General features: G+C 39.9%; 1 protein-coding gene across 1 annotated transcript in view; it reads left to right on the plus strand.

Annotated features, from left to right (window-relative positions):
• KIF26B (kinesin family member 26B) overlaps window positions 1–27,226 on the plus strand; it is a gene marked incomplete at both ends in the record, with an annotated part of 290,212 nt that overhangs the window by 211,022 nt on the left and 51,964 nt on the right. The window contains 4 exons of the mRNA XM_084283885.1: window positions 17,373–17,579; window positions 18,770–18,863; window positions 20,973–21,235; window positions 24,144–24,327. Of these exons, the coding sequence (XP_084140011.1) occupies window positions 17,373–17,579; window positions 18,770–18,863; window positions 20,973–21,235; window positions 24,144–24,327 (748 nt within the window). The remainder of the gene's footprint in view (window positions 1–17,372; window positions 17,580–18,769; window positions 18,864–20,972; window positions 21,236–24,143; window positions 24,328–27,226) is intronic.

Genomic DNA, 27,226 nt, shown 5'->3' on the forward strand with positions numbered 1-27,226 from the left:
TCGAAGACCATTGCTTGGTGATTTCATGCACATTTTAAACTAAGTTTCAAACTACAGCAGCATGGATAAGGGAAAAGAGGAGGAAGGATTCTTTCCTTACACCTATGGACAATTAGGTGACACAGTCTGGCAGGTGGTTTGATTGTTCGTAGCATCCCTGTGGAACCATAAATGCAGAACAAATCCTGTTCAGGTCACACCATTGTCCAGATACAAAAAAAAAAAGCATAAATCCAGTTATACAGCATATACCTTAATAGCCTTATGCAGCAGTGTGCTGCACATTGAAGGAAAGTGCTTGGTATTATCATTCCTAGAGTTCCCCTGCTTGAGAATTCAAAGTGATTTTTTTATTTAACCATTTATCATGGAGAGTTAGAACTAGAAAAGCCAGCTTCATTGCCTTGAAACTTACAGACCTTTCTACTATAGTCCCTAGTATTAAAACTGCAAAGTTCCCAGTGTACAGAGGGCAGCTGAGCTTCAGCATAGGGATTTTGTCCCATTTGGGGAATTATCATACCAGCTGTATTGATGCAGAAGTTGTTCCAAGTGCTTGGCCAGGCATGGACTTTCTTCCTTCCTTTCTCCAAGGGTATCAGCAAGGTTAAAGTAATTGGCTGTGTTCAAGCCTTGGGACAGTGGTTCTGAGGAAAAAGATGGTGGATGAGGTGGAGGAGACTTGCAGGCTAGGTCAAACTTCCAGTCCCCAGCTCCAGGCACTCTTTCCAAAGAGTTTGACTTCTTCTTGCAGGAGTTGTAAGAGGAAACCACTTTTGAGGGATACTGTGGTCATGATGTTCCTTTTGTATTTTTGTTTGTTACGTCTAGTGGAACCTTTTCCTTGAGTCTGAAAAGATCCTGCTAGTCTTCAAGACTTAGATTGATGAGATCCTATGATTACCTAACCTGCCTGAAAGATACTATGTGGATAAAGTCAGTGGGACCAGGATTTCATCTTTTATATTGTGCACTTGTCTGTGCACAAATATCATCAAACATTTTAAAAGCATTTTAAATATCTACCCTTACATTTTTCTTTACAGCAGTTCTGCATACTACATTTTTATTATTTTGCAGGAACTATTTGCAAAGGCTGTACAATTCAGATTTCTCTAGGTTTATAAATGAAAAGCATGATTGTCTTCCTTTTCAAACTCTGGAAAATGCAGGTTCTGGGTAGTGTGCCATGTATGCCTGCTCGTATTCAAAGTTTTCTTCACAAAAATATATTGTCTTTTAGGTTGGATTTTGGGGATTTTTTCTTTAACTCATGTTGTCTTATACAAAGATGATAAATTGGTTTTACTAATGGGGAAATGTGCTGGATATATGTAGACTTTGAGTATGCATCTCTAGAGAGAGTAACGAAGTGTAGATTAGCTCTATGAGATACATGTTAACACTACTTCAAAAAGATATAATTATGTGCTTAGAACTTTTTTTAGAGACACCAATTTGCTCAGTCTTATTTTCCTCATTTTTTTGAAGTCTGATGTGAAATTTTAATAATTTTTTTTTTTTTTTAATTTTATGCTAGGTTTTGCTTTACTTTTTCAGTACTTAAGTACTTAATACATGTCCAGTTAGTAGGTCTAGTTCTACTACAGCATGAACTTAAACATGTCATTCTTTGTACTTGTAGCTATATTCCTGGTTAGCTCCTCATTGTCATGTCATGCTACTCCCCAGTAATCACCAGATCAGAATATCTAAAAATGGACTGAATTGATTGAAACTTGAACCAATGACTGAGCTAGAAATAGCTGTTTTTTGTTTGTTTGTTTCCAATTGTATTTAATTTATTTTCTGGATCAAAACAAATATGAGATTACGGTAGTCCATAGGTATGGAGAATTTTCATTTCAAAATAACTTTCTGTTTATGAAAATATACTTTACATTACACATGATAATGTATTTTGACAGTCAGTAAGAGGAAAGTATTTTGTTTTATCAACACAGACATTTAGAATTCATCTAAAATAATGTAAGCATTTCTCAGAAAATTTCAGTCATGGGGATTTTTATTCCTATGCAAAAGAAAACTGTATTCTGGTCAAAGTCTCTGTTATGACAAAATAGAAGTTCGAGTCTTCATTTTTTTTAAAGATGTATTTGAAAGTTGTCAAGTTAAAATGTTTGTGATTTCTTGTAACCAAAAGAGCGTCAACTGCTTATGTTGCAACAAGATAAAGAAAAAAAAAAAGTAAAAAAAAAAAAAAAAAGGTATAATTGAGAGTTCTTCTCTTACCAAGAGAAAAATAAGGCATTTTACAAAATTTGCTGGCTGATCTGAGTTTGCAATTATAGGTTCAGGGAAATAAATGCCACACTGAAGAGGTTTGGCAAGATAGGCTTTGAGTGTACTGTCCCTACTGTCTCGAGGAGAGGAGATGACATTTTAATGCCTTCTGTAAATATTTGCAACAGTGAGTATCAGTTGGCAGAACTGAGTGGCTTGAGTTTCGTCTGAACGGGCTGTAGGGGCTGAGCACCATGTAAATCCAGAATGCATTCTTCCCCTGCAGTGCCCAGGGTTTCCAGCCTGATGAGCTGAGGTTTGTTCCAGTCTACAGAGGTATTTAAAGGTGATTAAAATATGTCCAGATAAGAAGTTTGGACTCAAATGTTTTTTTGAGGCTCCAGTTAATATCAGTTTAAATGTAGTCTGGTAGGTATTAGAAACATCTCCTCTGTTAGGGCTGTAGAAAATAATGGCATACTGAAGCAGCAAATAAACCACCTTTTTCTAATGAAATCACTGGAAAGCAAAGCAGGCTGATGCGTAAAGTAGATTCCATGTATCATATTCAGGCACTGGTGTGCCTCGTTTATTGCAGAAACCGCCAGGTGAGCTAGCAGGAGGGATTCTGAGTTACCTGGAAGTCATTATAGATAAATGACATCTTCTTCCTCATGCCTTTGTCCTTCTGGTCACTTGCAATATTTCAGAATCCATTTTAGAGGATGTTGCGGTCTGTGGATGTTCGTGCAGTAAGAGACACACTAAATTAGGCTCACTGTGCATGTCAGTGAGCTGTACAGAAAAGATTTGAACCATAGACCAGAATAGTTTGGAAAGAGTTATTACAATCTGTCAAGTCAATAATTCACATTTTAGAAAAGCCCTCAGTATAAATTTACAGTTTGGATTCATTTTACAACCTATCAGGTCATTAATCAGGGCTTTGTGAGATCCCCTAATGTAGTTTTATATAATCTGTATTTTTATGTTTTGACATGATGGACTGTAACAGCTTAATTAAAATAATGTTAAGAGGTTTACTGAATCCCGCACTACCGAGGACATCCAGAGTTAGTCACTGCATTGAAAATACACCCTGCTCTGTCTTGTTAGTACACAATGAATGGGATATGTCCTCAAGCATCTTGACAGAGAACACGTTTCTTGCAACATGTAGGCAAATTGGTAGGAATTAATGACAGAGTGAATTTCCTTTACATTGATGAGTTTATATGCAATATTCTTACTCTAGATTGTTTTGAATATTAGCTAATGAGCATTCACATGCAGTCAGTTAAGATATGTAGCATTTAACAGAAATACAATAAGAGTAGTGGAATAGACAAGGTAGTGTATGAACCATGATAGATTACCATTTATTAGAATCTACATTAGGAAATAATCTGAATCAAAAGCCAGATGTAAATATACCATAAGTGGAGATGCATTCTTTCCAAAGCAAGATCTATATCTTAATTTTGCCTTGTGTAGATACTTTGTAAGAATGAAAAATACTTAGCTATTAGAGAAATAAGCACAGAGATGCATGGTTTGCCTCCCAGATGAGTGTTGCTGTGATGACAGTCTTTAAAAAATGTAGGGCTAATGTATAGCTATAGTGCTGGACGACAAGGGATAAAGACGAGTGCCTCAGAAGGCCAATTAGAAATCCACAATACTTGCCTTAATGTCTGTGACTGTACCTGAGACTTTCCAGCTGAACCGATCTTTGGTCCATTCTGTCTAAATGTGGTACACTGTCAATTCCTGGAACTATTTGGAAGGATTTTGTGTAGTGAAAGAAATGAGGAAAATCCAAGTTGATCCAAGTTTTGGCTTTGGCTCCACCAGTGAAAAATCTGAATATTGTTGTGGTTGGCATGACTCTCCTTTGGATCCTGTCCCAACCCTGGCCACACTCTCTTTCTGTGCTTCTCACATTTCATATTGATGTATATGATCAGTCTGTACTCGTGCAGTCTCACTTACATCAAGACATACCCTGTTCTGGTTTTGTGGTATAAAACCATCCCTCAATAGACAGGCAGGCAGTAGAGCTGTCTCCTTGTCTACCACACGGTGCTGACTGAGGATCACATTTAGATTTGGAGTGTGAATATTTCATCAAGCTTCCTTCTATGCTGCACATAAAAAATCCACTGTGCTTTATTTGTTGTAGTATCTTCTCCATTTTATCTTCCTGGTATATTTTACCTTGCTTATTTGTTCTGCCTATGCTCTAAAATATTGTGGGAAGATGCTTCTAAAAAGATATATATATATATATATATATATATATATATATATATATATATGTATTTTTTTTTTCTTCATTAATCTTTCTATTTTGTGCTGAGTGACAAAATGTTACAAGGCATCAAAGATCATTTCTTCCCTGATACTAAGCTACAGTAGTGACAAGCATGGAGGATAAATTATCTTAAAGTGGAAGATCCTTTTATTGCTCAAGAGAACGCTAGTTGCTTCAATCATTTGTGAAACCTGTGCACTGACTGCTACTTTCATAGCCACTGTATGGCATGCAGTGCCACCTGTGACAAATAGCAGTGTTACCATAGACATTTCTGTAGTAGGTGGAAAAGGGCTTTTTAAAGAGATGGATTTAAGAACAAATTCCTCGGTGTAATAGCTAGGATACCTCCGCTAGTGACAACAGTGATGTAGTGTCTCTGCAGGAATTGCTGCCCGCCAGAGGCACTGCGGCCTTTGCTGTGTGATCTCAGTTTTGAGAATGCCAGGTCTCGGTGGTGACCCATGGTGACTCATGGTGGCATCACGGTGACCAGAGTGGATTTCATGAGTGTGGAGGAGATGAAGCAGACAGCTCTGTCTCCCACATCCAAGAGTCATGTAATTGTTGCCTGCTCAGCCTCACCGAGGTCTTCCACTTGTTCCTATCCAATGCCAGGTTGTTCTTTCTGTCTGCATCAGAAAAGAGAGCAATCAAATTGTCAGTGTAGTTCAGGCTAGCTAAAGGCAAAGGCTTCCTAGGCTGCTGATCTGTGGATAGGAAGCTTATATGGCTGACATAATTCCCATCCTGGCAGTAGGTGCAATGGAGGGAGCCTTGCTTGGATACAGAGTCCAGAATGAGATTACACACTTAGCTCCTCAAATAAATAAGATATCTAGAAAACTGATCGCTCCGGGTTTAGGATTTGCTGAGGCAGGATCGCTTTAGCAGCTACAGTAAAATTTTTTAAGCCATACAGGACTGCAGCAAACTTATTAAACTCCTGTTTTCATCATCTTGCTCATATCTGTCATAGGTGATTATGTACCTTAACTGTTGCTACTCTGTTTACTGCTGGATGTAAATTATCAGCAAAGGAGGTGGAGTTGCCATATGCTTCTCTATTAGATCATTTACTAAGAAAAATGAAAGCTTTCCTTAACAATTAAAACTACTTACTCCTTCCATACATGCTTCAGGACGAGGTAAAATTCCTACCATTTTCTTTGTTGTAATGTTTGTCTGATTGCCTCATTAATCTGAGGTTTTGAAACCCAAATATAAATGCATTTTTTGCATCCTGTATAACTAGCGGCTTAGGGACAAAGTACTATTAAGACAAAGTTTGCTTTAAAACAGCTTTTGTAATGACCATTCCATTCATACTCAATAAGTCTTTATTTTGTGTTTTGGTTATGGAAAAAGCTAATTACACTCAACACAAAAAACATATTTGCAGGTCTCAGCAAAGTTCTTTTTTTATAGCTGTTGTGGACAGCAGCTGCAGGCTATCAGTGTGGACCCTTGATAAATGGTTTTGACATTTTGTACAGACACCCCTCATGAAAAAGGATTTTTATTTATTCTCAAATGTTGAATTCTGCATTATTGATCAGGTGCCATTCATTAAAGGCTGCTACTTGCTAGGAAGAATTACACAGTCCCTAAGCTACACACAACATAATGAATTATTCTGCTGGTGAACATCAGCATTAAAGCAATGCTAAGGTTGCATAGTTAAGCGTGCAAAAGTCAGGAAATGGCAGTTAAAGTTGAAAACAATGGGAGTTTTGCCTGTATTAAGATTGCAGAACTATGTCTGAGAGCATGTGCAAAGACTACTAGCAAGTGGTAGATATTAATTCCAGGGCAAGTGTTTATAGTTACCCAGTCCATTCACAAACACTGCCGTTATTTATTAAGGCATTTAACAAGGCTGCAAGCAGTGGATGAAATCATTAGTGGTAAGCGGCACCAAGCAGATGGGTACTTTGCGGGCTGTTTCTTGGTTGAACAATGCTACGGAGTTGAATTGATCAAGGTTGAGGGTCAGTAGTAATGCTATGCCATAAACCACAACCATGGGTGTAAGAAGTTAGTTGCTCACTGTGATGTGAGGCAAGTTTCATTTGTCAAAGTACTGTTTCTATTTAGCTTTCCCCTGGGGATTCCCGTTTAGTTTTCTTTCTGTCTGTTTATTTGTCTGCCTTTCTGGTTTGGTATCATTTAGCTAGTTACACTTGGTACAAAAAGCACATTTACTGCGCTCAACAAAGTTGGATTTTCTGGTTCTTTGCGGTTGCTTCTGACAGCTGGCTATAGCCGGGTGCTGCACTGTCCGTGTCTGTGCCAGGAGGAAAGATGTATAGTCCTGACGTCATGGTTCCGTGATCAGACAGACCAGGATCAGTGCTAGGTACACCATACCATCCTCCTTGTCTGCATACTTGTGTTTCTTCCCATGGGAACACAGGATGTGGTGGAGATGAGCTGCATTGTCCCTGTAGTCAGATGCATGCCCAAGAACCAATGCTGTAGAGTACAACACAGAGATCATTTGCAGTGGCAACATAGACTTAGATAATATGTCTTTGGATTTTTCTGAGTTAGTAAGAGCATCTCTGTGCCACCAGAAGCTGTGTTTGCTGATCTTAGTCATTAGGAACAAATTTTCTCAGACATGAGAAATTTTGTTGGCTTTACTTGCCTTCAGGGACAAGAGTCAGGTTGTAGTGCCTTCTAGTGGCTACTGCAAATTTCGGCTTCATGATCTATACTGGTCGGAAAGCAACTGGATGTTAGAACTAGTTAAGAAAGGCATAAAGCACAAAGTAAAAAGATTCTGTATGCTGCTTTATTATTAAGAAATCTGTTGAACGTTTGCACCATGAGTATTGTGCACCACGTCAAAAGGGACAGAGTGGCGCTGGAAGAGGTACAGAGAAGAGCATCAGGAGCAGTAGGAGATATGGAGGACGTAATGAGAATCAACTAAGGCTTTGCTTACATCATGGGCGGCTGGGGGGAAACATGAGGAGTGCTGTGCAACTCATAGGGACCCAGAGAGCTTAAGACAGCTGTTTCTTTGGATTTAAAGAACTGGGCAGCATCAAATAAAGTAAGCAGGTAGCAGACTCTTTAAAAAAAAAAAAAAAAGAAAAAAAAAAAAAAAGGAAGATGTTATTTATGAGAAATGTATATAAGGCATGGGAATCCTTGCCAGAAGATGCTGTGGGTGCTAAAAGCTTACAGAAGCTGGTAAGATTTGGTTCAGGCTACAAGCTGGATCATCAGGGCCTGTGGCTCTCCCCTGTCTCGGAGGACAGAGGGTGAAGGAAACGGACCATGTTGGCACAGTGAGCCAGGCAGGTATTGTCAAGCCACAGCCATGAGGGGACCAGTGGGATGTCAGCGCAGCCCACCAGCGTGGGAGGCTCACAGAGTTGGTCCCTTTTGGAGATGGGATATTACAGATTTATGTGAACCTTTAGATTCAGCTTTTAAAGCCTTTTGTTTTCTTGTCCCAAGCGCAGTAAATAATCCTGTTTATTTCAGAGGCATGCGGAATCAAGCCCACCATAAAAATTCATTCCACATACTTCTTTTAAGTCTCAACAAATGTATTTTTAATTATAGATAATATATATAATTACAAATGGATCTCATTAATTCTAAGTGGCTGTCTGCTAAGGCTGTGTAGCTGTTGTACTTCCCTGTACCACTGCCAAAGTAGAAGCATGCAGGTAGTGTTAAATGTGATATAACATGAAAGAAAAGGTAGATTTAATATTATATTTATGCCCTTGGAAATATTACAATTACACCATAGGAAGAGGAAGAACTAGAATTCAGGTAGTCTGTTTAGGTAAAACAAGCATTTCCTGGGACCTTGGATGATTCATTTATTCTTATACTTTATTTCTTTAGTTGGAAAATGAGCATAACTGTAAATAGGTCGTAATCCTGTCAGAAGCTTTTGCAAACCCCTGCAGGATCTTCGGATGGAAGGTTTACTAACCATATAAATAATTTCCTTGCTTAGATACAGAACCTTGGTTTTATCATTTCCTCCTTTTTTTTCCTTTTGTTCATGGATGTTCCTAAAAAGGGTCAAATTCAGATCTCATATGCTTCCAGGTAAATAAGGAATTATTGTTGATAACACTGACATTATACTATATTAAATTTCTTGCTAAAGCATCTAACTCTAATCCTTGAAGTCTCTACTGGATGTTTCATGCCACATACAGCACTGGAGGGTGGTTATGCTCCCCTTCTGGAGACTGTATTTCTTCTCTGAATATTCAAATGCGTATTAGATATCTCATTTAATATGATGACTGTATCTCCTTCCATTTATGTGGACTCTTTAGCAATGCCAGCCCCTTTCTTTCTTTGGGCTTCTTTTTTTTCCCCTATGAATTCCCAGATCTTTTTCCTAGTAAGTACCATGAACTGTCCCTTTTATTTACTGGCTGTCATTACCAACTGCCACTCCAAAGCTCTACACATCTTTTTCCACACTTATATACATTAAATTGTAATTTTTCACCTCTTCCAGCTTGGTTTAAATAATGTAAATCCTTCTTATTTGATTGCATTGCTACTCATTATTTATGGTGCTATGCCATACAATGTTATGTGCAGACTGGGGAATCTTCTTTTGTATGCAGTCATGGAGATCATCTTTATAAATAATGAAAAAGCTTACAATTGTGATTATACATCTTCTGTGCAATACCTGTATATACTTTGTCTCCCTAGCACTGAAAAGACGTCTCAAAGGCACGCATAAGAGAAACTTTGTCTTTTATCTGCATTCTTTCCACCGAGATTCTTGTTTCCTGAGACAAAAAACAGAGAGCCTTGTTCATCTGGGAGCTCCTGCTCTCCTGAGAATGTATAACGCGAAGCCCTCGATGCTACCCTCTCTCTAATTAGGCGTGAAATGACCTGCTGGCTTACACTTACCAAGCCACATCGTGTGCACCATTCCCATAGCTTCACAAAAAAGGAAACTGAAACTCGTAGAAGTACTAATTACCAATGAGCATGTCTGAGACACTGCTACTGTTGATATTGCGACTGCTTTCTATCCACACCAGTCATTTCAGCAACCACATCAGTACAGCTCTGGTATGCTGGAAGGGAAGGTTTCTAAGAGGGAGCTTTGGGTGGGTGAAGCAAAAATCCCTTTAGTCTTTCTGCACTGTAGTGGGATATGAGCATAGCCTATGAGAAGGAGCCAGGTAGTGTGGTGCTGCCTGCTCCTTCCTGCCCTGGAGGCTGATCATAACCCCGTGTAGGCAGCCTTGTCACTGATCACGAGAGGGAGGAAAGGAGTTGCTTAAGGGAGACTCGCCTTACTGGTGTCAGAGATGTGCTTGCTGGGCTTTGTTGATTTCTCTGTATGATCTGCAGATGCCAAGCTGTGTTGGAATATGAACAGAGCAACATTTGGCATATTGCTTGCATGGGGAGCCAGTGCTGTACTACCTGAGTTTCTTGTATTAAACTTAAAACGAGGGATAGTTTGGCCAAGCTGTACAGTGTTCTGTGGCTAGGATCATAATGTCAATTAAACAGCACCAGGAAACATTCCCCGGGCACTGGCACTCAATCATCTATACTCCTGCATTGATAAGAAGGTCCCTGGCGTGATGTTGGGCTGGTAGACCACTCTCCCAAACAGTGATTGAAAAATCAGCACAGGCAAAGAACCACCTTAGTACACCATAGGTCAGAGAATGAAAGTTACAGGAAAATATGCGGGCCATTTTGTGCCAGAAGACAGGTTTTGACATGTTTCATTGCTAGACAAGTATTCCCTATCTGAAGACCCTTGTGAAGTGGTTGCATTAAGATGAGAAAAGGAAGGGGGAAAGGGATGGAAAGCTGTACTCTAAAAGGTCACTGAAGTGAAGCAAAATATTGGTTTGATTTTGAAAGGTAAAGAGATCTGATGCCAAGGAAATGAGGAGCACTTGAAATTCATGGCAGACATCTGTACTTGCTTCTCAGCTCAGAAAAAAATAAACTCTTATTAGAGTGAGAGGGTCAGTGCAAATTTTTGTCAGTAGTAGTATGCTAGAGGCTTAAGGAAGGTATCTGTGTACTTTACCAGTGGGCGCATGGTTATGTATCTGCAGATCCACTGCAGGGAAGATGATTTGCCAGCTGATCCTGTCTTGTTCATGCTGGGACCGCTGAAGGCTTTTCTATGTTTTTCAGTTCTTACGAAAGTATCTGTAACAGTGCCACTTATAGATATTCTCCAAAAAAAGGTGAAATTTCATCCCCACACGTGAGCTCAGTTAGTCTGTTGTTGGCTGCATCATAGCTGCAGATACGGTTCTGTGGATGCATGTGGAGAGTGTCAGAAGCTGGGAAAAATCCTCCTCCTGCTTGAGGCAACACACAGATTGCCCCAGCTGTGCAGGTCTGAAATGCAGACTTCCCTCAAAGAGATCAGAAACAAACAAAAGGAAAACAAGGAACACAGAATGTCTTTGGCATGAGGGGAAATTTAGGGAAGGGTTGTTTCCATGACAGGGTGATCCTTATGCCCTTTTTTTTTTTCTTTTAAGAAGAGAACAAATTTGCAATGCTCTGTGTTATCTAGCAAATGCTGAAGTAGCAGTGTGGGAGCTGAGTAACTGGGCTGCTGGGATGGATGTACATGCTGGTTTCAGATGGTGTAGGTGCTCAGCACTGTCTTTCAGCCGTACCAAATTACAGGGACAAAACTCAAAGCTACTGCTGACACAAACAAGACAGAGGTCACTGAGCCATGCCCTGTGACCTGAGCGTATTTCACACCAGATTTTACTGAGTTCATTAATAAAGTTACATCAGGTAATCAACAAAAAGATACAACCCTGATAAGGGCAAGTTCTTAAGATAAGAACAATATCATTGGTGTTTGGTTACAGCGCATGTAAACTACTCCCCTTTATTGCTGGAAGTGCAAATTAGTTCTGCTGCTGTGCAGGATAGGCTTGATGAGCTAGTAAAGGAAATGTTTCCTTACTAGTTTTAGCAATGGCACAAGAAAGAAACAGAGGGACGGTTGTTAAAAAAAAAAAAAAAAAAGACCTGTGAGCCCAATGATTTTTTTCCCAATTGTTTTCATTGCTTTTCCAGAGTAGTATTTTTTTGCTTGTGGTGATAGTGACAGCCCTTCCCACACTGAATGTGAGTGATCTGGCCTGATTGTTTTCTAATTTCTGCTGAAGTGAGGCACTGATGCCTACAAGAATTACCTTTGTGAGAACAGAAAGGGAGGAAGGAGAATGAGGCCCATGTACACATGCTTTCCTGACCAATATAAATCAGCATAATTTACCCTAGCTTTTTGCCAAATGTGACCAGCAGACTTCTATTAAAACACTGTCCACCCATACAAATCTTTATTTGTCTCATTCTTGCTCTGTTTATCTTAACTTTCCAAATTTCATTTTAGCATTATCATGTAATTGTCTCATGATCTGTAGGAAAGACACTTGAAAATACTTAAGAGACTGCTTCTCTATTCTCTGGGCACTGTAGAAAGGTTTCTAGCTTTACATCCATCATGCAAAAGCATGTATGTGCTTAAGCGCTTGGGATGCCATAGATTTTCCTGTGCTGTAGTGTTTTGTGGCTGACTACAACAAAAATGCATGCCTGCCACCATTATTTACAACTGTAACAGTGAGAAATTACGAAACCCACTCTTCATTAACCTCCAATAAGGCTGTTCCTGCAGCCAGTGATTGCCATTACATTGATGGAGTGCTAATACAGCTCAATAGCCCCGGTTGGCCCGTCTCGCCCATGAGTGCATCACAGCTCCTGCCTCCCACCACTACCCAGCACACGTCCAGCAGAAGCTGCTCAAATGATTGATGAGAAAGGCAGCTCATAAAGGCAAGCACAGTGCCCAAAGCAACAGCTGTCTAGCCCTATCCCTGCAGTAATTAGATAAATGAACCCCAAATGAAATCTTACAGGCAAGAGTAGAAGGAAGTGATAATATCCCCATTGCCTCATTCCAGCCTCTGCTTGTAGTTATTCTTCTTTGGTACGGATTTGACAGAGCTTACCTCTCCCCTCTTCCACACTCACTTCACTGCCGGTCCTCCAGACAGACCCCTGCAGGCACAGGAGACATGGGAGTGTCAGTGGCTGGGGCTGCACTCAGTTTTTTCTCTCTCTTTTTTTTTTTTTTCCAATGGCACCAGTTGTTCAAATCTGCAGAGCTTGCTGAACCTTTGTCCTTCTCTGCAGAGGAAGAACATAACAAAAGGTCCATGGCAGGTCACAAATTGAGTTTACCAGGAAAAAAATCCTGCAATTAGCAAATGCCATCTTCAAGAAATAGTTGATGTATTTGTAGGGATACACTAGGTAAAAAAGGAGAAAACAAAGGAATATGGTTCAGGCAGCTGAAATTGCAATGGAAGCAATTAAAAGGTCTGTGTTTATTTTTATGGTACAAAAGCATTGTGATATTACAGCAATGTTCCCTTGATGCTACTGAGTAGTACCCATGAATGAACAGTGACTACTTAATGCCCATATTACCACACAGAGATAAAATTATGAAAAAAAAGCATATATATGGTTATATATAAATTCAGAAAACACCTATACATCTATGCATTTTTAAAAAATAGTTCATATAATTATGCACAGAAATTAAATATAAATATGTATACAAGAAATATAAAGAAACCATGTTGAGGAAATCTAAGCAGTACAGATCCAATTTTGCTTTTATTTATGCCATCGTGTATCAGGCATAATACTGTGGAAGTACATGACTGTAAAACTCATTCAAGAACAGAACAGTTCCTCCCAGGTAGGAACTGATGTCCGGAGAAGTAAATGGGAGTCCTGTTGGATTTAGTAGTTGTCAAATCAGATCCTGTGATCTCACAGGAGAAAATACATTAACAAATGTTTCCGGCATGAGCAGAATTAAGAAGTGAATTTATGTCCTAGAAGAGGCACAGTAATGATGCAGAACAAGTGACCTTTTCTTTTATTCTCTCTCTCCACTCTTAAGCTAGGGTAATTCTTGCTGAGTTCAGCCAGATTTGCAGGAGTGTAAACTTAGATCAAAATTAGACCCCAGTTGTTTGTTTTACCAGCAGCCCATGTCTCAAGAGAGGGCTTTCATCTCTCCCTGTAGAAACAGTCAGAGGTGCGTCTAAGGCTGGGCGCTGCCAAGACCCGATCACTGGGATTCAAATAAGAATTTCTGGCAGACAGAGTGGTCCCATTAATCACAAGTGGTATCTCTTAAACCCTTCAATTACAAGAGATTAGTGGAGAATTGTAGCATTGGACTAAAGCAGTAATGACACATAGGAAGTGAAGCAGAAAACCTGCTTTCTTCTTAAGAAGAAGTTCAATTTACAGTTTATTTAAATATAAATTGCAAGCATAAAGTAATAGAGTTCTTAAACTTCACTGTTCAGTTAGTTTCAAATTAACCATACTGTACTTCTGCCTTCCCCAGAGCGTCACTGTGATCTTCAACCTGTCTGTTCCTTAAATTGAACCGAAGTCTTTTAAGTCCATTAAGTTCCTGTGCTATCCCCATAGCTGGCTGAATTACATTCTCCTCTTCTCGCACTGCCTCCCCCGTGGCCAAGATTGCAGGGGTCAGCACGGACTCCAAACCTCCCCCTGCTATCCCCCAGTTATAAATCGCCTGAAAGACTGTGAAATGGCTGTCTTCTCCCATCGTTTGTACTGCTGTAGCTTAGTTGATTTACTGTCATCCTAACTGCTATTGGGAAACATTTTGCATGAATCCTTGGGTTTAAGTTACATGCATAATAATATTTACTAATAGAGTGCCTACCTAACGGCAACTGCCAGTCCTTAGAGGCCCAGGTGCACAGACCTCTTCATACCAGCTGTAAACAAACTGTCTTCAGAATAAGAAGTGGCTCAGTTATCAGGATACCCACGTATAGTCCTTGCAGTATTCCTCTGCCCTAACACACAGGAAAAATTAGATCTGAAAATAAAACTCCCCAAAGCACAGGAAATCAGAGGTTCATGGCAATAGCGTATTTTTCTTGTGAATTGTCTGTATTTGCTAGAGCTGAGGAGCCGAATGGTCAGAAAGTTTATGTCATTAGACATCTCCTGGGACTTTTGAGATGAGCTCCTTTTTATAGTGGTTCATTCGTTTTATCTGATGCTACTAAATTTTTAGGATTTCAGTTAAATTGATCTTTTACTCCAGGGAAAGACAAAACTGATGCTTGAGCTTCTATCACTATAGCTGTTGGAAGTAAGGAGGATTTGCAGTATTACTTTAGTAAGAAGTGACAGGTAGTAGTCTGATTTTGTGTAAAGAGGTTTAAATCAGGGCCCAAAGCTGGTGATGTTATACTGGTACAAAACTGGTAGAGGTTGAAATGAAGCGTCCGTACAGTTTGAGGCCAGAAAGAATGTATTCATACCTGTATATGTAAGGTTGTTAGATTTAACCTATTTTCCTTCTAAACAAAACAAAACAACAAACTTACCCTTGGGGTATTCAATTAGCTCTCCTTTGCACATAATGATCAAGGATCTGAAGGATATGGACTCACAGCAGCCAAAGGTGCACATAAACTTACAGGGAAGTAGGTTTGTAAAGTAGAGTATTTTATTTGATTTAGTTGAAGAACAGCAGTTAATTGAGTTTCTAACAGATCAGTCTAATATTTTTACAAAGTGATATCTGTTTTAAAATAGGATACAATAGAAAAACACAGCTAATGTAAAACTGAAAATAGGTGAAGACTAATATAGCTGACTTCATGGCGGCCGGCAGCTTCCTCACGAGGGGAGCAGAGGGGCAGGCGCTGAGCTCTGCTCTCTGGGGACAGCGACAGGACCCGAGGGGACGGCATGGAGCTGGGACAGGGGAGGGTCAGGTTGGGGGTTAGGGAAAAGGTCTGCACCCAGAGGGGGGTCGGGCACTGGGACAGGCTCCCCAGGGCAGTGGTCACGGCACTGATATGCAGGAGTTCAAGAAGCATTTAGACAATGCTCTCAGACACATGGTTTGAGTTTTCGGTGGTCCTGTGTGGAGCCAGGACTTGGACTTGATGATCCTTGTGAATCCCTTCCAACTCAGGGTATTCTATGATTATATGTCTTGTTTTTTCTCCTCCAGGACTCAGTGTTGCCCTCCCTCCCCTCTGTGGTTACTTGACGAGTGCCTCTCTTCTGAGCTGCCAGGACAACTAGGGCTGAAATAAACCAGGGGCAGTTCATTACAACTGTCTGGGGGTGTTGATGGTCTTTGTCCTCAGTAGAAATTAGCTCTGCTAATTAAATTAATGCCTTGGGCAAAACGCTGGAAGTGGCTTTTTTCAGTTAGGTGTTAGGTTTCATAACTGCTGAGCTGAGTGGTTGAAAAGAGAACCCATGCACACCCAAGCTGCATTCTTCCTCTTTCCCCTCAACTAACCATGTAAAACTGAAATCAGACTCTTGACCATTTTCATCTAGTTACAAGTTGTTTTCCTGGTTTAAATTTGGATTCACATTACCAATTTGACTCACAAGCATATAGAGACAACATTACAAAAATACTGAACAATCTTGATTGATTTCTGGTCTCATTCTGTTGTCTTCAGAGGAGTTGTTTAAAAAAATGAATTTTCCCAGATTTGACCTCTCAAACCAGATGATTTATTTACATGTGGGATGAGTCTGGGCAAGCATGAAATGAGGTCTACATACGAAAAGCACCAGTCTCAACGAGGCTGACAGGAGCCACAGCCTGGCCTGACTTTTGGGGCTACAATACCTCCCAGTGTGTTTCTGCCATCCCAGCAGTGGCTGAGTGCCCACCCTGTGCTGAAGTGCCTCTTCATGGTGACTTGCATGTCAACCATGCATGGGTTTTAATACAACGGAGATATAGTTAGAACGAAACAATTAGATAAAAGTTCTGGTTGGCATGAAAGTCAGTCTGCCCTAGGACAAAGTAAATGAATGTGTGGCTAGAAGGCAAAAGCTGGCAGAGAGGTGAGGTTTGCCCTGTAAAGTTCAGGAACTGATTTGTCTGCAGGTAGTGAATTTATGGGGAGAACCAAAACAAGACCAATTATCAACTGTATTATTTACATCTACCAAGTGGCCTACCAAGTGGGCTAATGATGCAGTATAATCTCATTAAATCCATGAAGATGTATTTTTGTCTAGAAATAACGTCTTATATAGCCATTTAATGAGTTATGAACTAATATGTTTTAACAAATCTTTTATCACTTATTACATTTCACTCCCTTGACGATGATTTCAAAATCTGACCATTAAAACAGGGCTATTTTCACAACTCTTTGATGATGACACTTAGATGTGAGCAGTTCATCTTTTTGCATTTGGATAGAATCAGAAAGGTGTAAATTACAGATCTGGCTTTTATGTGCTTGTCTTATTGATCACACTACTGTGTAGAAACCGCAGTAGTTCTGATAGTTTAGCAGCCTAGATTACATTTCAGCTTTCTTAATTGGGCCACTAGGGTACAGTTACTTTTCAATTTATACCGAGAGTAAGACAAGGTGATGTAATACTTCATCGTTGTACTTGAGTAACACGGGCACTAAAACACCATGAGGTAGCTTGTAATTCTAACTACATGAGGTGCTTGTTGAAGTAGACAGAGACAAGTTCTGGCTTTGTGCAATGTGCATTGTAGACCAAGTTCTATCTATAATCATTCCCGTGTCTTCACTGACTTCCATGGAGCTACAGCAAAGTGAATCGAGTGGCTTGGGTCGAGTGTTTTGGAAAGTTCATTCAACATATAAGAGTCTAGTGCATCCAACAGTCTCATCAAATGTGGTCATCTTTTTGTGTTTGCTGACAGGTCAAAGTGATGGTGCGCATTTCTTCCACGCTTGCCAGAGACACATCTGAGTCCAGCTCTTTCTTAAAAGTCGATCCCCGTAAGAAGCAAATCACACTGTATGACCCAGCGACCTGTGGAGGTCAGAATGCTTTTCAGAAAAGGGGCAACCAGGTTCCACCCAAGATGTTTGCTTTCGATGCAGTTTTTCCCCAAGATGCATCACAGGTAGGCAAAGTCTGATCAGAACAGTTATCTAACAATAGAACGCACCAGAGCCAGATGGATTTCAGCTGCAACAGCAGTACTTTCAATAGAGTTAGACCAGAGTCAAATTTGATCCATCAGTGTTATCAATAGTGAAATCAATTTATTAAATCATATCTAAATGATTGTGTGCTTTCTTTATTCTTTACTGTAAACAATTGGTCCTAAAATTATACATGCAATAAATATGCTAAATGGTGCCTAGAATGCAAATCCTCCATATCAACAATTTTTGTATATTTTAAACAGATTATTTGGTGTATACAGCGATCTGATCAGAAAGCCAGTTCTCTAATACAATTCTCTATTCATTAAGAAGTCAAGGATTATTTGTACACTGTTTTATTGTACAATTTACAGTAGAAGGTTGGAGATTTTAATCCACAGATCTCCAATCATAAGTATATAATCAGATTTCTCATTTTTATTAGGCTTTGGTTTGGTGAACTGTTATACAAATGCCATGAGGAAGACAGTAAAAGAGCAAAGTAGACCAGAGAGTCTGAACCTTAACTCTAAGAATGCCCTGGGTAAATTTGTGTGTTGTACTTCTTAACATACTTCTGCTGTTGTCAGGATGGAGTCTACTGCTGCTAAACGCTAGGAAGACTCATAATAAAATAGAGAAAAATTAAGAAATGTCACCTAAGTAATACCAAACATTCTGTTTTACCCCCCTACATTCCTTACCCACCTGCTAGTGGAAATTAATTCAGTCCGTAATTGGGGAAATAATAGAACCTGTTAAAATTTCTCAGTATTTCCTTTTCACCCACAAAAAAATATTTTTATGACTCCTTAAGAGACAGATCTATCAAATCAACCACAACCCCTTCATAGTATGTGTATTTTGTTTAACACCATGCCAGTTGTTGATAGTCAGCAAATGAAACTTCCTTGAGAGAGCAAAAATTTTGTTTCTTGTGCTTACACAAACAATGTCATTACCATCAATAGTATTGGTCACACAAATGAAACAAGCAAGATTAGACTTTTTGATAATTTAGCATGCTGTCTGGAGCACTGTTGACCTTATGACTACTTATACTGAAAGTACTCCGTTGATTTTCCTATTATTGTTGATAATTTTCTTTAATTTCTTTCTCTCTCTCTCTCTCTTTTTTTTTTTTTTTCTTTAATACCTGTTACAGGCTGAAGTATGTGCTGGGACTGTGGCTGAAGTGATCCAGTCAGTGGTCAATGGTGCAGATGGCTGCGTGTTCTGCTTTGGCCATGCAAAACTTGGTTGGTATCGCTAAATTTCCCTATTTGAACAGCAAAATGAATATTTGTAACCAAAGGTTGTTAATGCTTGAGGTTAGGGAAAACAAACCGTCATTTTTCTGTGCATAGTAATTGTATTTGAAAGTAGTACACTACATGCGTGGCCTTATACTACACCTTCACCTTTCATTAACACATCTCTCAACTCTGCATACTGTCTAAATGATGGACAACGTGCTCTTTGAAGCAGAGGTTGTTTTTGAGTTCTTGCTTTATTCAGTCCCCTGAGCACTACAGCAACTGTTAGTATTCTCTTCAACTGTTAATGAATGATCCAATAGGGATCGATAGTTTTACAAATGTGCCTAGTATTGGAGACTCTTTGCCAAAACACCACTTCTATCAAGCTGAGAGTATCCACTCAAGTACTCTGTGTTTGTGGTGACACTGTTCAAGTGCAGTGACTGGGCACTCACATCATACGCTTTCTATTCTATTCCCAGATTAGACGATTCTTTAATTACTGTTCCCTGTTCTGTCTCCAAGAAATCCTATTCTAATGGTTAACTGAATATTACCTGTGGATTAAAACTCACTCTTTATATCAACAGCATTTTAGGTGTTCACGGAAAGACAATAAAAAGGAGAATCATTATCATTAACAAACTTTTCTTTTGAAATAACTGGATTTTATGAGCAATCATATTTTTTGTTCATGTTTATTGAGATGTATTTTGAAAATAATATCTCTTTAATGAAGGGGGGTTTGTTGTGAATGGGTGCAATGATCTCTATTTTTTACTGTCCCGAAGAAACAGATAAACACACAAAACTGAAAAGGATAATTCAATTTTTCAAGTGATAAGGAAGATCAAACTGTATCAGGCTATGATTATCCCAATTTAAAGGCAACAAAAGCTGAAGAATACAACAAAAGCTGCAGTACCACCCACCAGCTCTGGTACAATAAATAGAGCAGGGCCATTTGTCCAGCTAACCACAGGACCCCTCTGGACCATACAGGAGTAACAGTGGGATGAACACTTGGATATTTAATCCTGTGTTTCCTGCCAAACACTAGATGACAAGTGGAAAAGAAAGCTGTCAGATGCTGGTGACTCACAAGTGCTACGTGTCCTTCAGAGAAATGGCTTAGTTGCAGCTCTACTGGAGCACAAGTTGAGTCTCTGCAGTTGCATCACCATTCTGCCAACTGTGGACACACACAGACACTGCCACTGACATGTGCTTAAAAATATCACGGGTCTTCTTTCACATAGATTCAACATACGGAATAAAACAAGGCAAAGAAACCACAAGTACTTGCCAAAAATTATGTATACCTTTATACTTTGGCTTGAAAATGTAGAAAACTTGTCTCTATATACTGACACCTAAAACAGCACAAGATAGAACTTGATGCTTGTTCTTGTTCAACAAACTTTTACAGGAGAGACAAGCCAGAATTATAAGTGCAGAATAAAATAATAGTAAAGTAGGGGAAGCTTTAGGTCCATATAAAATATTTATTCTTGTGGACCCACTTCTGCACCAAATGACCACGTGTACCTGTTTTTTGTTTGTTTGTTTGTTTGTTTGTTTTGTTTGTTTTGTTTTTCTTTTGTTCTCTGTATAAAGTTACATCTCTGTGATCCTGGGACCAGGGTTATGTCAATGCCAGTCCCAGTGTGTGACACGTAACGTAGTGCTTTGAAGTAATATGGTATACAAAGTATATATCACACTCACAGTATCTAGAGCAGGGAATTTCATAAACCTTGGTATTCCTGCTCTGCTCAATTCACCTCGCTATTCACCCATGGTACTGTCTGCAGTGTTGTGTGATAGGGACCTGCAGACCCTTGCCTGGGGAATGGGGAATGTCAGAGGAATACATGAGGTTACAATTCTTGAAAGGGTCTCAAGATTTCATCTGTTGGTTTTAAATGCTCTCCATTTTCCATGTATTATTTGTCTGCCTGCCTGCCTATCTCCCTTTTCTGGCTGTCCTTTTGGTTGTGAAGAAGTTGATTTCATGAGGCTGATAAAGGATAATATCACTTAGCAGAAGGCTGTGAAGGTCCTGGAAATGACATTGTTATTTTTTCTCCACCTCCCCATTCCTGACAGGGAAGTCATACACCATGATTGGCAAGGATGATTCCATGCAAAACCTTGGCATAATCCCTTGTGCCATCTCCTGGCTCTTCAAGTTGATTAATGAACGCAAAGAGAAGACAGGAGCCCGCTTCTCAGTCCGAATTTCTGCAGTGGAAGTGTGGGGGAAAGAAGAAAATCTTAGAGACTTGTTGTCTGAAGTGGCTACAGGAAGCTTGCAGGATGGCCAGTCCCCAGGCGTCTACCTATGTGAGGACCCCATTTGTGGCATGCAGGTGAATCCAGTCTTAATTTTACACTAAAACAAGCAATGTGATTTTTTTGAGCCATTGAGATGGTTCAAATTCAAGAACTACCCAGAGCACAAAGTTTATAGACTTGAAAGTGTTTACTTTAAAACATGCAAGAACTTTATGACCTGCAGCTGCAGGGCCATCTGCTCTCCTGGCCTAAATATTTGTACCTCTGGTATAACTGATGTTGAGCAGGGGCTTGTGTTTGCAATAAAAAGTGAAAGCATTCAGTGCAAACAGAAATTCACCTCATTTAAAAAAAAAAAAAAAAAAAAGTGTGATCTCTTTTTTGTAAAACAACAAGATAAAATATTTACAGTACTGCACAAATAGCTGTAGGCCATTAATATGGCTGTTTATCTCTTTATAAACATTATTTATAGCACTTGCATTAGCAATGTTGTAGGAAGCATTAATCGCTACTTATTAATTGCTGCCAAGACATAAATTCCTGAGCTGGGCAAGCCAAGAGTAACTCCAGATCTTCTCAGGTTTAGAGGTTTAGCAGGAATGAGTAACTGGTCCATGTATTTCCTGGGTAACCACTAGAAAGTCTCAGAAGCCCTTTTTATTTTTTTATTTATCTATCTATCTATTTATTTATTTATTTAGTTGGCTGGGGGGAGGAAGGGCCTATTTTTCAAATTGTTGTCTGTGTAAAAGTGACTCTGACTTTTGTATGACAGATGATGGGGGAAGAGGGGGCAAACTAGCTTCAATACATTCTTTCAGCCTTAAAGGCAATGGCTACATCCATCCAGGAACTGCAGAGCAATTCCCTCCAGGAATGGGAAAATGGAGGGAGGAGGGAACAGACTCTGTCTGTCTGCTCCCTGTTTCCAGCTGCAAGCATCTAGGAATCATGATTCACATCCCCAAAAGTTGTGAATCATGAGATTTTAAACAGCAAGTAGTAAACTTTGTGTTTTATCTCTTTGTGGTTTAAGCCTTTTGGACATACTGAGAGTGTATTTTCAATCCTTTCTGTTTTACCCAAGGACTGCAAAGTTTCTTCTTGGTTTTAAATAATGATTAGCGTTCTTATTCTCACTTGACTCATAGTTTTAGTGCCTCATGAAATACTGGCATTATCACAAGAGCATTACTGGCATTATCTCACCCCCTGGTATCTAGTAATGGGTGTAGTTCAGTTAGTATAGATGGGAGACTCAAGTCTTCACAGTTCCCACTGGGGTGATAGATGGGTTGGTTTAGATCTGAATTAGAATATGTATGCATGTTACATATGTTGCATAACTGTGTGACAGATAACCCCTCCTTAGAGCTTAATTCTTCACTAAGGTATTTAAGCACAACAGCAATAAAAATAAATAATCCACAATAGTAGACTATTTTTACATACACACAGACGTAATAGCCATAAACAATGTGAATTGTTTTAGATCAGCAGAGAAAAGGTAGCTCCATGGGAGGGATGCACAGGGCTGTGCATCTCTGCAGTGTAAAATACTGATTTGAAATAGGAGCAAAACCTCTTTTTACGTGTGTTTGCAAGACATAATAGTGTTCTGTAGTTGTATCCTACACCTGAATTCTCAAAATCCTTGGTTGAAGGGAGGAGATTATGTTATAGCCATACAGATATGCAAAACCAGCAGCGTGTATAGCAAATGAATAATCACCATATGTCATACTGTCTGTCATTGGGCCTTTCCAAGTGTGCACATTTTTTTGTTGCTTATATTAGTGAGATCCGTCCACAGACTGGTCTGCCTTCTGCTTGCTGTGTTAACTCCTTCTTGCCTCCCTTTCTCTTTCTAGAGAGAGCTTAGCACGCAGCTGTGTTACCCCATCCCGTGCAGAGCGTTGGCATTATCCCTCCTTGGGCTGATTAATGATCACAAAGCGAAGGCAGGAGCACTGTCGTCCTTAGGGAGAACTTAACTTTTAGCTGCATTACCCAGCAGTGGAGCAAACCCCGAGAATGAGAATTCCTCACTGTATTTACGCCAGACAAAACAAGCCTATCCTATGGGCTGTGAGCCAGCTCTGCATACTGCCAAAACTAATGCCATCGGATTGCACAGTCATGTGTCCTTTCCACAGGCAGGCTAGTCTTAGGTGACACGAAACACACATGCATTCCTAACATTATGGTGGGTTAATATCTGCCCTCCAATGCTGTCAATCACTCTGGAGAGATAAGAGCAGGCTGGTGGTGGTGATTGGGGTCCAGCAAATATGAACATATGCACGCTACCTGTCTTGCTCCAGTTAATGGATTGCCCTATCTTGTGAGCAGGTGCACAGGCTTGTGGTGTGAAGGGGCATGAAAGTGTCTTCTCTTCTGTGCTTCTCTCCACACGCTGTGGGTCTGACCACAAGCTTCAGTCCTGTTATCTCACAGATTTGGCTGTGGACTGCTCCCTTCTAACACTTCCTGAAGAATAACACGTGGGCCTGCCCCCACCAGTCTTCACCAACTGTTGGGCTTGACGTGTTATCCACAATAGCTTATTTATCTTCTAACTGTCAGGAGGACACAGTGATTGCCAAAGTAGGAAAAAAAAGGCAGCAAAAATAACAAACTTTAATGAATGGCTTAAAGTTCTGGGAAAGTAGAGGAACAAATGTGTGCATCTGTGTCCAGCCCATAGGACAAATGTTAGGTTTATTTGTAACAACTGCCACTAGAGGTACCGCAAGCAGCGACCCTCAGAAATGGGGCCTGGATTCAGTAGTGGGGCGCCTGGAGGACATGGCAATGTCCCTGCCAGTGCCAGGAGGTCTCATTCAACAGGGCGCTTCCTCCTCCCCAGCCCCATCAGAAGCCAGCGTATCCACAGCATTCGTTGACTGCGGCTGTTGTCTGATAGTGTTGACTCCTGTGGAAGTTTGTGGGTAACTTCTTCCCTGTGTTAACCCCCAGCTCCAGAACCAGAGCGAGCTCCGCGCCCCCACGGCAGAGAAGGCTGCCTTCTTCCTCGACGCCGCCATCGCCTCGCGGCGCAGCAGCCAGCGGGACTGCGATGAGGAGGATCACCGCAACTCCCACATGCTCTTCACGCTGCACATCTACCAGTACCGCATGGAGAAGAGCGGCAAGGGTGGAAGTAAGCTGCTCCCTCACTCCCTTCCCTTGTCGCTGGTGGCTTTGAATAAGCCTTTAAGCAGTGTTCTCTAGTGGTGAAAATAAGCAGTGGTCTCTGATGGAGTGGGTCCATTTAGACTGCTTGCCCATCTGGTGAAGATCCAGCAAAGGCCATTAAAGGCCACGAGGGACTATTGCTATCAATTGTCAATTTAGCTGCTGCCTTTGTGGAAGTATTAACAGTTAGTGCTCAACACTGCGTGGATGTCTGTGTTTAGATGCAAAAGTGCTCTTCAGGCTAGCTTTTAGTATTATCTTTGCTGATAGTTCCAGGGCTGAGATCATGGATGAAAATATTGTGGCGATGGGGATTCCCTGCCACCCTCACGTTGACTGTTCCAGTCCAGCACCTCTATAGGGCAGAGTGTGTGGGAGCTGATTTTGCCAGTGCATAACCTGCAGCTTTCCTTGAAGGAGCACAACATTTTAGTTGCTGGCCCTCCTGCATGTGTGCTCGTGGTTCTTCGTATGAAGATTCCAGGCTGTAGGTTTGCTCTCTCTCTGTGCCATAGGTACTTTCACTGACTTGTGTCTTTATTCCACTTCCTATTTGTAAATGAGGAAAAGGTGCTTCCAGTATTTGCTGTGTCTATTCATATATTCTATAATTTTCAAAGGTTTCTTTTGACTCACCATTTATATTTTTTATTATATTTATCTTTTGTTTCAAGTCTCCAAACTGTTTATAGCTAGAGATGTACTTTTTTTTTTTTTTAATAGCAAATTCCAGTGATAAACGATTTGTATAATATAAGGAGCACCCCCACCCAAAAGACAAACTTTCCTGTTCTTTTTTTTTTTTTTTTTTTTTTTTTTTTAATAAATTTTACAGGGACAAATTGTTCGAAAGACACCCGAGACCTCTGATTTTTATTTTTTATTTTTGAGTTGGTGGCTTAAACAGTTCCGCAGATATAACACATATTTCAGTTCCTGGCTCTGCATAGGTCATTTGTCATAAGGAGTAGATTGCAAGTAATGATGTGTAGTGGGTGAACACCACTGCAGTATTAATGTCTGATGTTTGAATGCAGAAAATTTACATTTACTGTACTTATAATGTGAGAGAGAAAACCAGAAAGTTGTTCTAAATGGAAATGCAGTTTGCATGTGTTTAAGTAATAACCCCAGTGGAATTGGCAGGCAGAAAACTCAATTAACTAAAGGTTTATTAATTAACCACCCTGCGGTGGAAAGGAAGACTGTGAATGCTCAAATGGATTGGTGCATAGGAATAAAGATGGCTGATTTTGAGGGAATTATTATTACGATTATTTAATACTCCATGTTTTTTACTACAGGCAAAAGTACTACATGTACACACAATCCTTTTCTACTATTTTCAAATGCAATTAATAAAAGAGAAAAAAATATTTTCCTGTGGCTATAATGACTCATTTTAAAAAGCGAAGATGACACGATCCTGTAAGATTATAGTATGGCATGCTTTCCCAACTGCCTGTAGTTATATTTTCATCTCTTGTCCATACCACCTCCTGTCTTCAAGTTTCCATATCTTAGTGGCCTCTTGAGCTGGGCAGGGTCAGATCTGGCTGATAATTGAATGAGGGGGGAATTCCAGCTGCTCAGAAAAGGCGCCTAGTGATTATCAGTGTCTCCTTCTGTAATGAAGGACTTCTCAGAAAAAAATGTGCAGACAGTAGAGATATATAGATTCCAGTAACAGGATTAAAAAAGGCTTGGAAAAAAAAAAAGAAAAATAATTAAAAAAAAAAAAAAAAAAAGAAACCTGCCTTCTAAAGGATGAGATTAAAGGCAAGGCTAATGCATGATTTTGGTAAAAAATGACAGTTAGAGTAATGCATCAGTACTGTACTTAACTCCTGGTCAGATTCATTACCAGGAATGTCATGAAGCAGGCTTAGTACCACTGAAAGAAATGGAATTGTGGCAGAACTGGCACCACCATTTTTCAGCTGTCAGCTCTGCAAAGTCTTCGTGGCCACTGAGAAAAACAAGTGCTAGGATGTTCTACTTCTCTCTACAGCTGCCAGGTACATTAATGGAGAACTTGCCTAAAAAATAATTTCATTTTCAGGTCAAGCAAGTGGATCTGCCGTCCTAAAACATGTCTTATTTTGACTTGTAAATTAAATAAGAATGAAGGATCCAGTCCTTTCTCTTGTTCTGGATTTCTTCGATCTGTATAAAAGGACTATGTGTGCAAACAATATGACTAAAGTTTGAAAGGCAGATTTTTTTAAAATAAATTGTAATTTATAAAAATAATAATAATAATTATAAATTGTCTTCATTTTGATTTGTTTCCCCAGTGTCCAGTAATCCTAGCAACAGAAATATTTATTATATATAATCCAGTAAAGACACCTGCAGTCATTTTTGGTAGCATCTAAACACATTTCCTTGTTTTTCTAAGCAAAATCATCTGGGGTTGCTCACAAAGGGTAACTTCAGCCTTCTGAGGGTAGCAATCTTAGAGGATCCTAAATCTAAGAGTTTAAGTACAATTAGAGGCCAAGGTTCAGAGGCAGTGAAGGTGCAGCTGCCTGCATGGTTCTCCTGGGGAATATGACTTTTTTCAGTGAGCTCAGGCATTTGTAGCGTGCGTGGATACTTCCCTGTGAACACCTCAGAGAACACGGTGTTGAAAACATCCATGGACGTTTAATGGGTTGTAGTGTAATCTGGGGATTGTTACAGTATTTTGAATGTCTGGCTACTCGTATTAATTTTAATCAGACATTTATTCTTCACTTCTTTTTTGTCATATTCAACATGACTTAGCCGATATTGCAGTATAATTTGATATGTGGAAGTCTTCTTGCCAGATACCTAATGTAGCTGGAGAACTAACAAGACCTAAAAAAAAAAAGCAGCAG

The sequence above is a fragment of the Netta rufina genome, assembly GCF_964035555.1.
Source record: "Netta rufina genome assembly, chromosome: 3".
Lineage (NCBI taxonomy): Eukaryota > Metazoa > Chordata > Aves > Anseriformes > Anatidae > Netta > Netta rufina.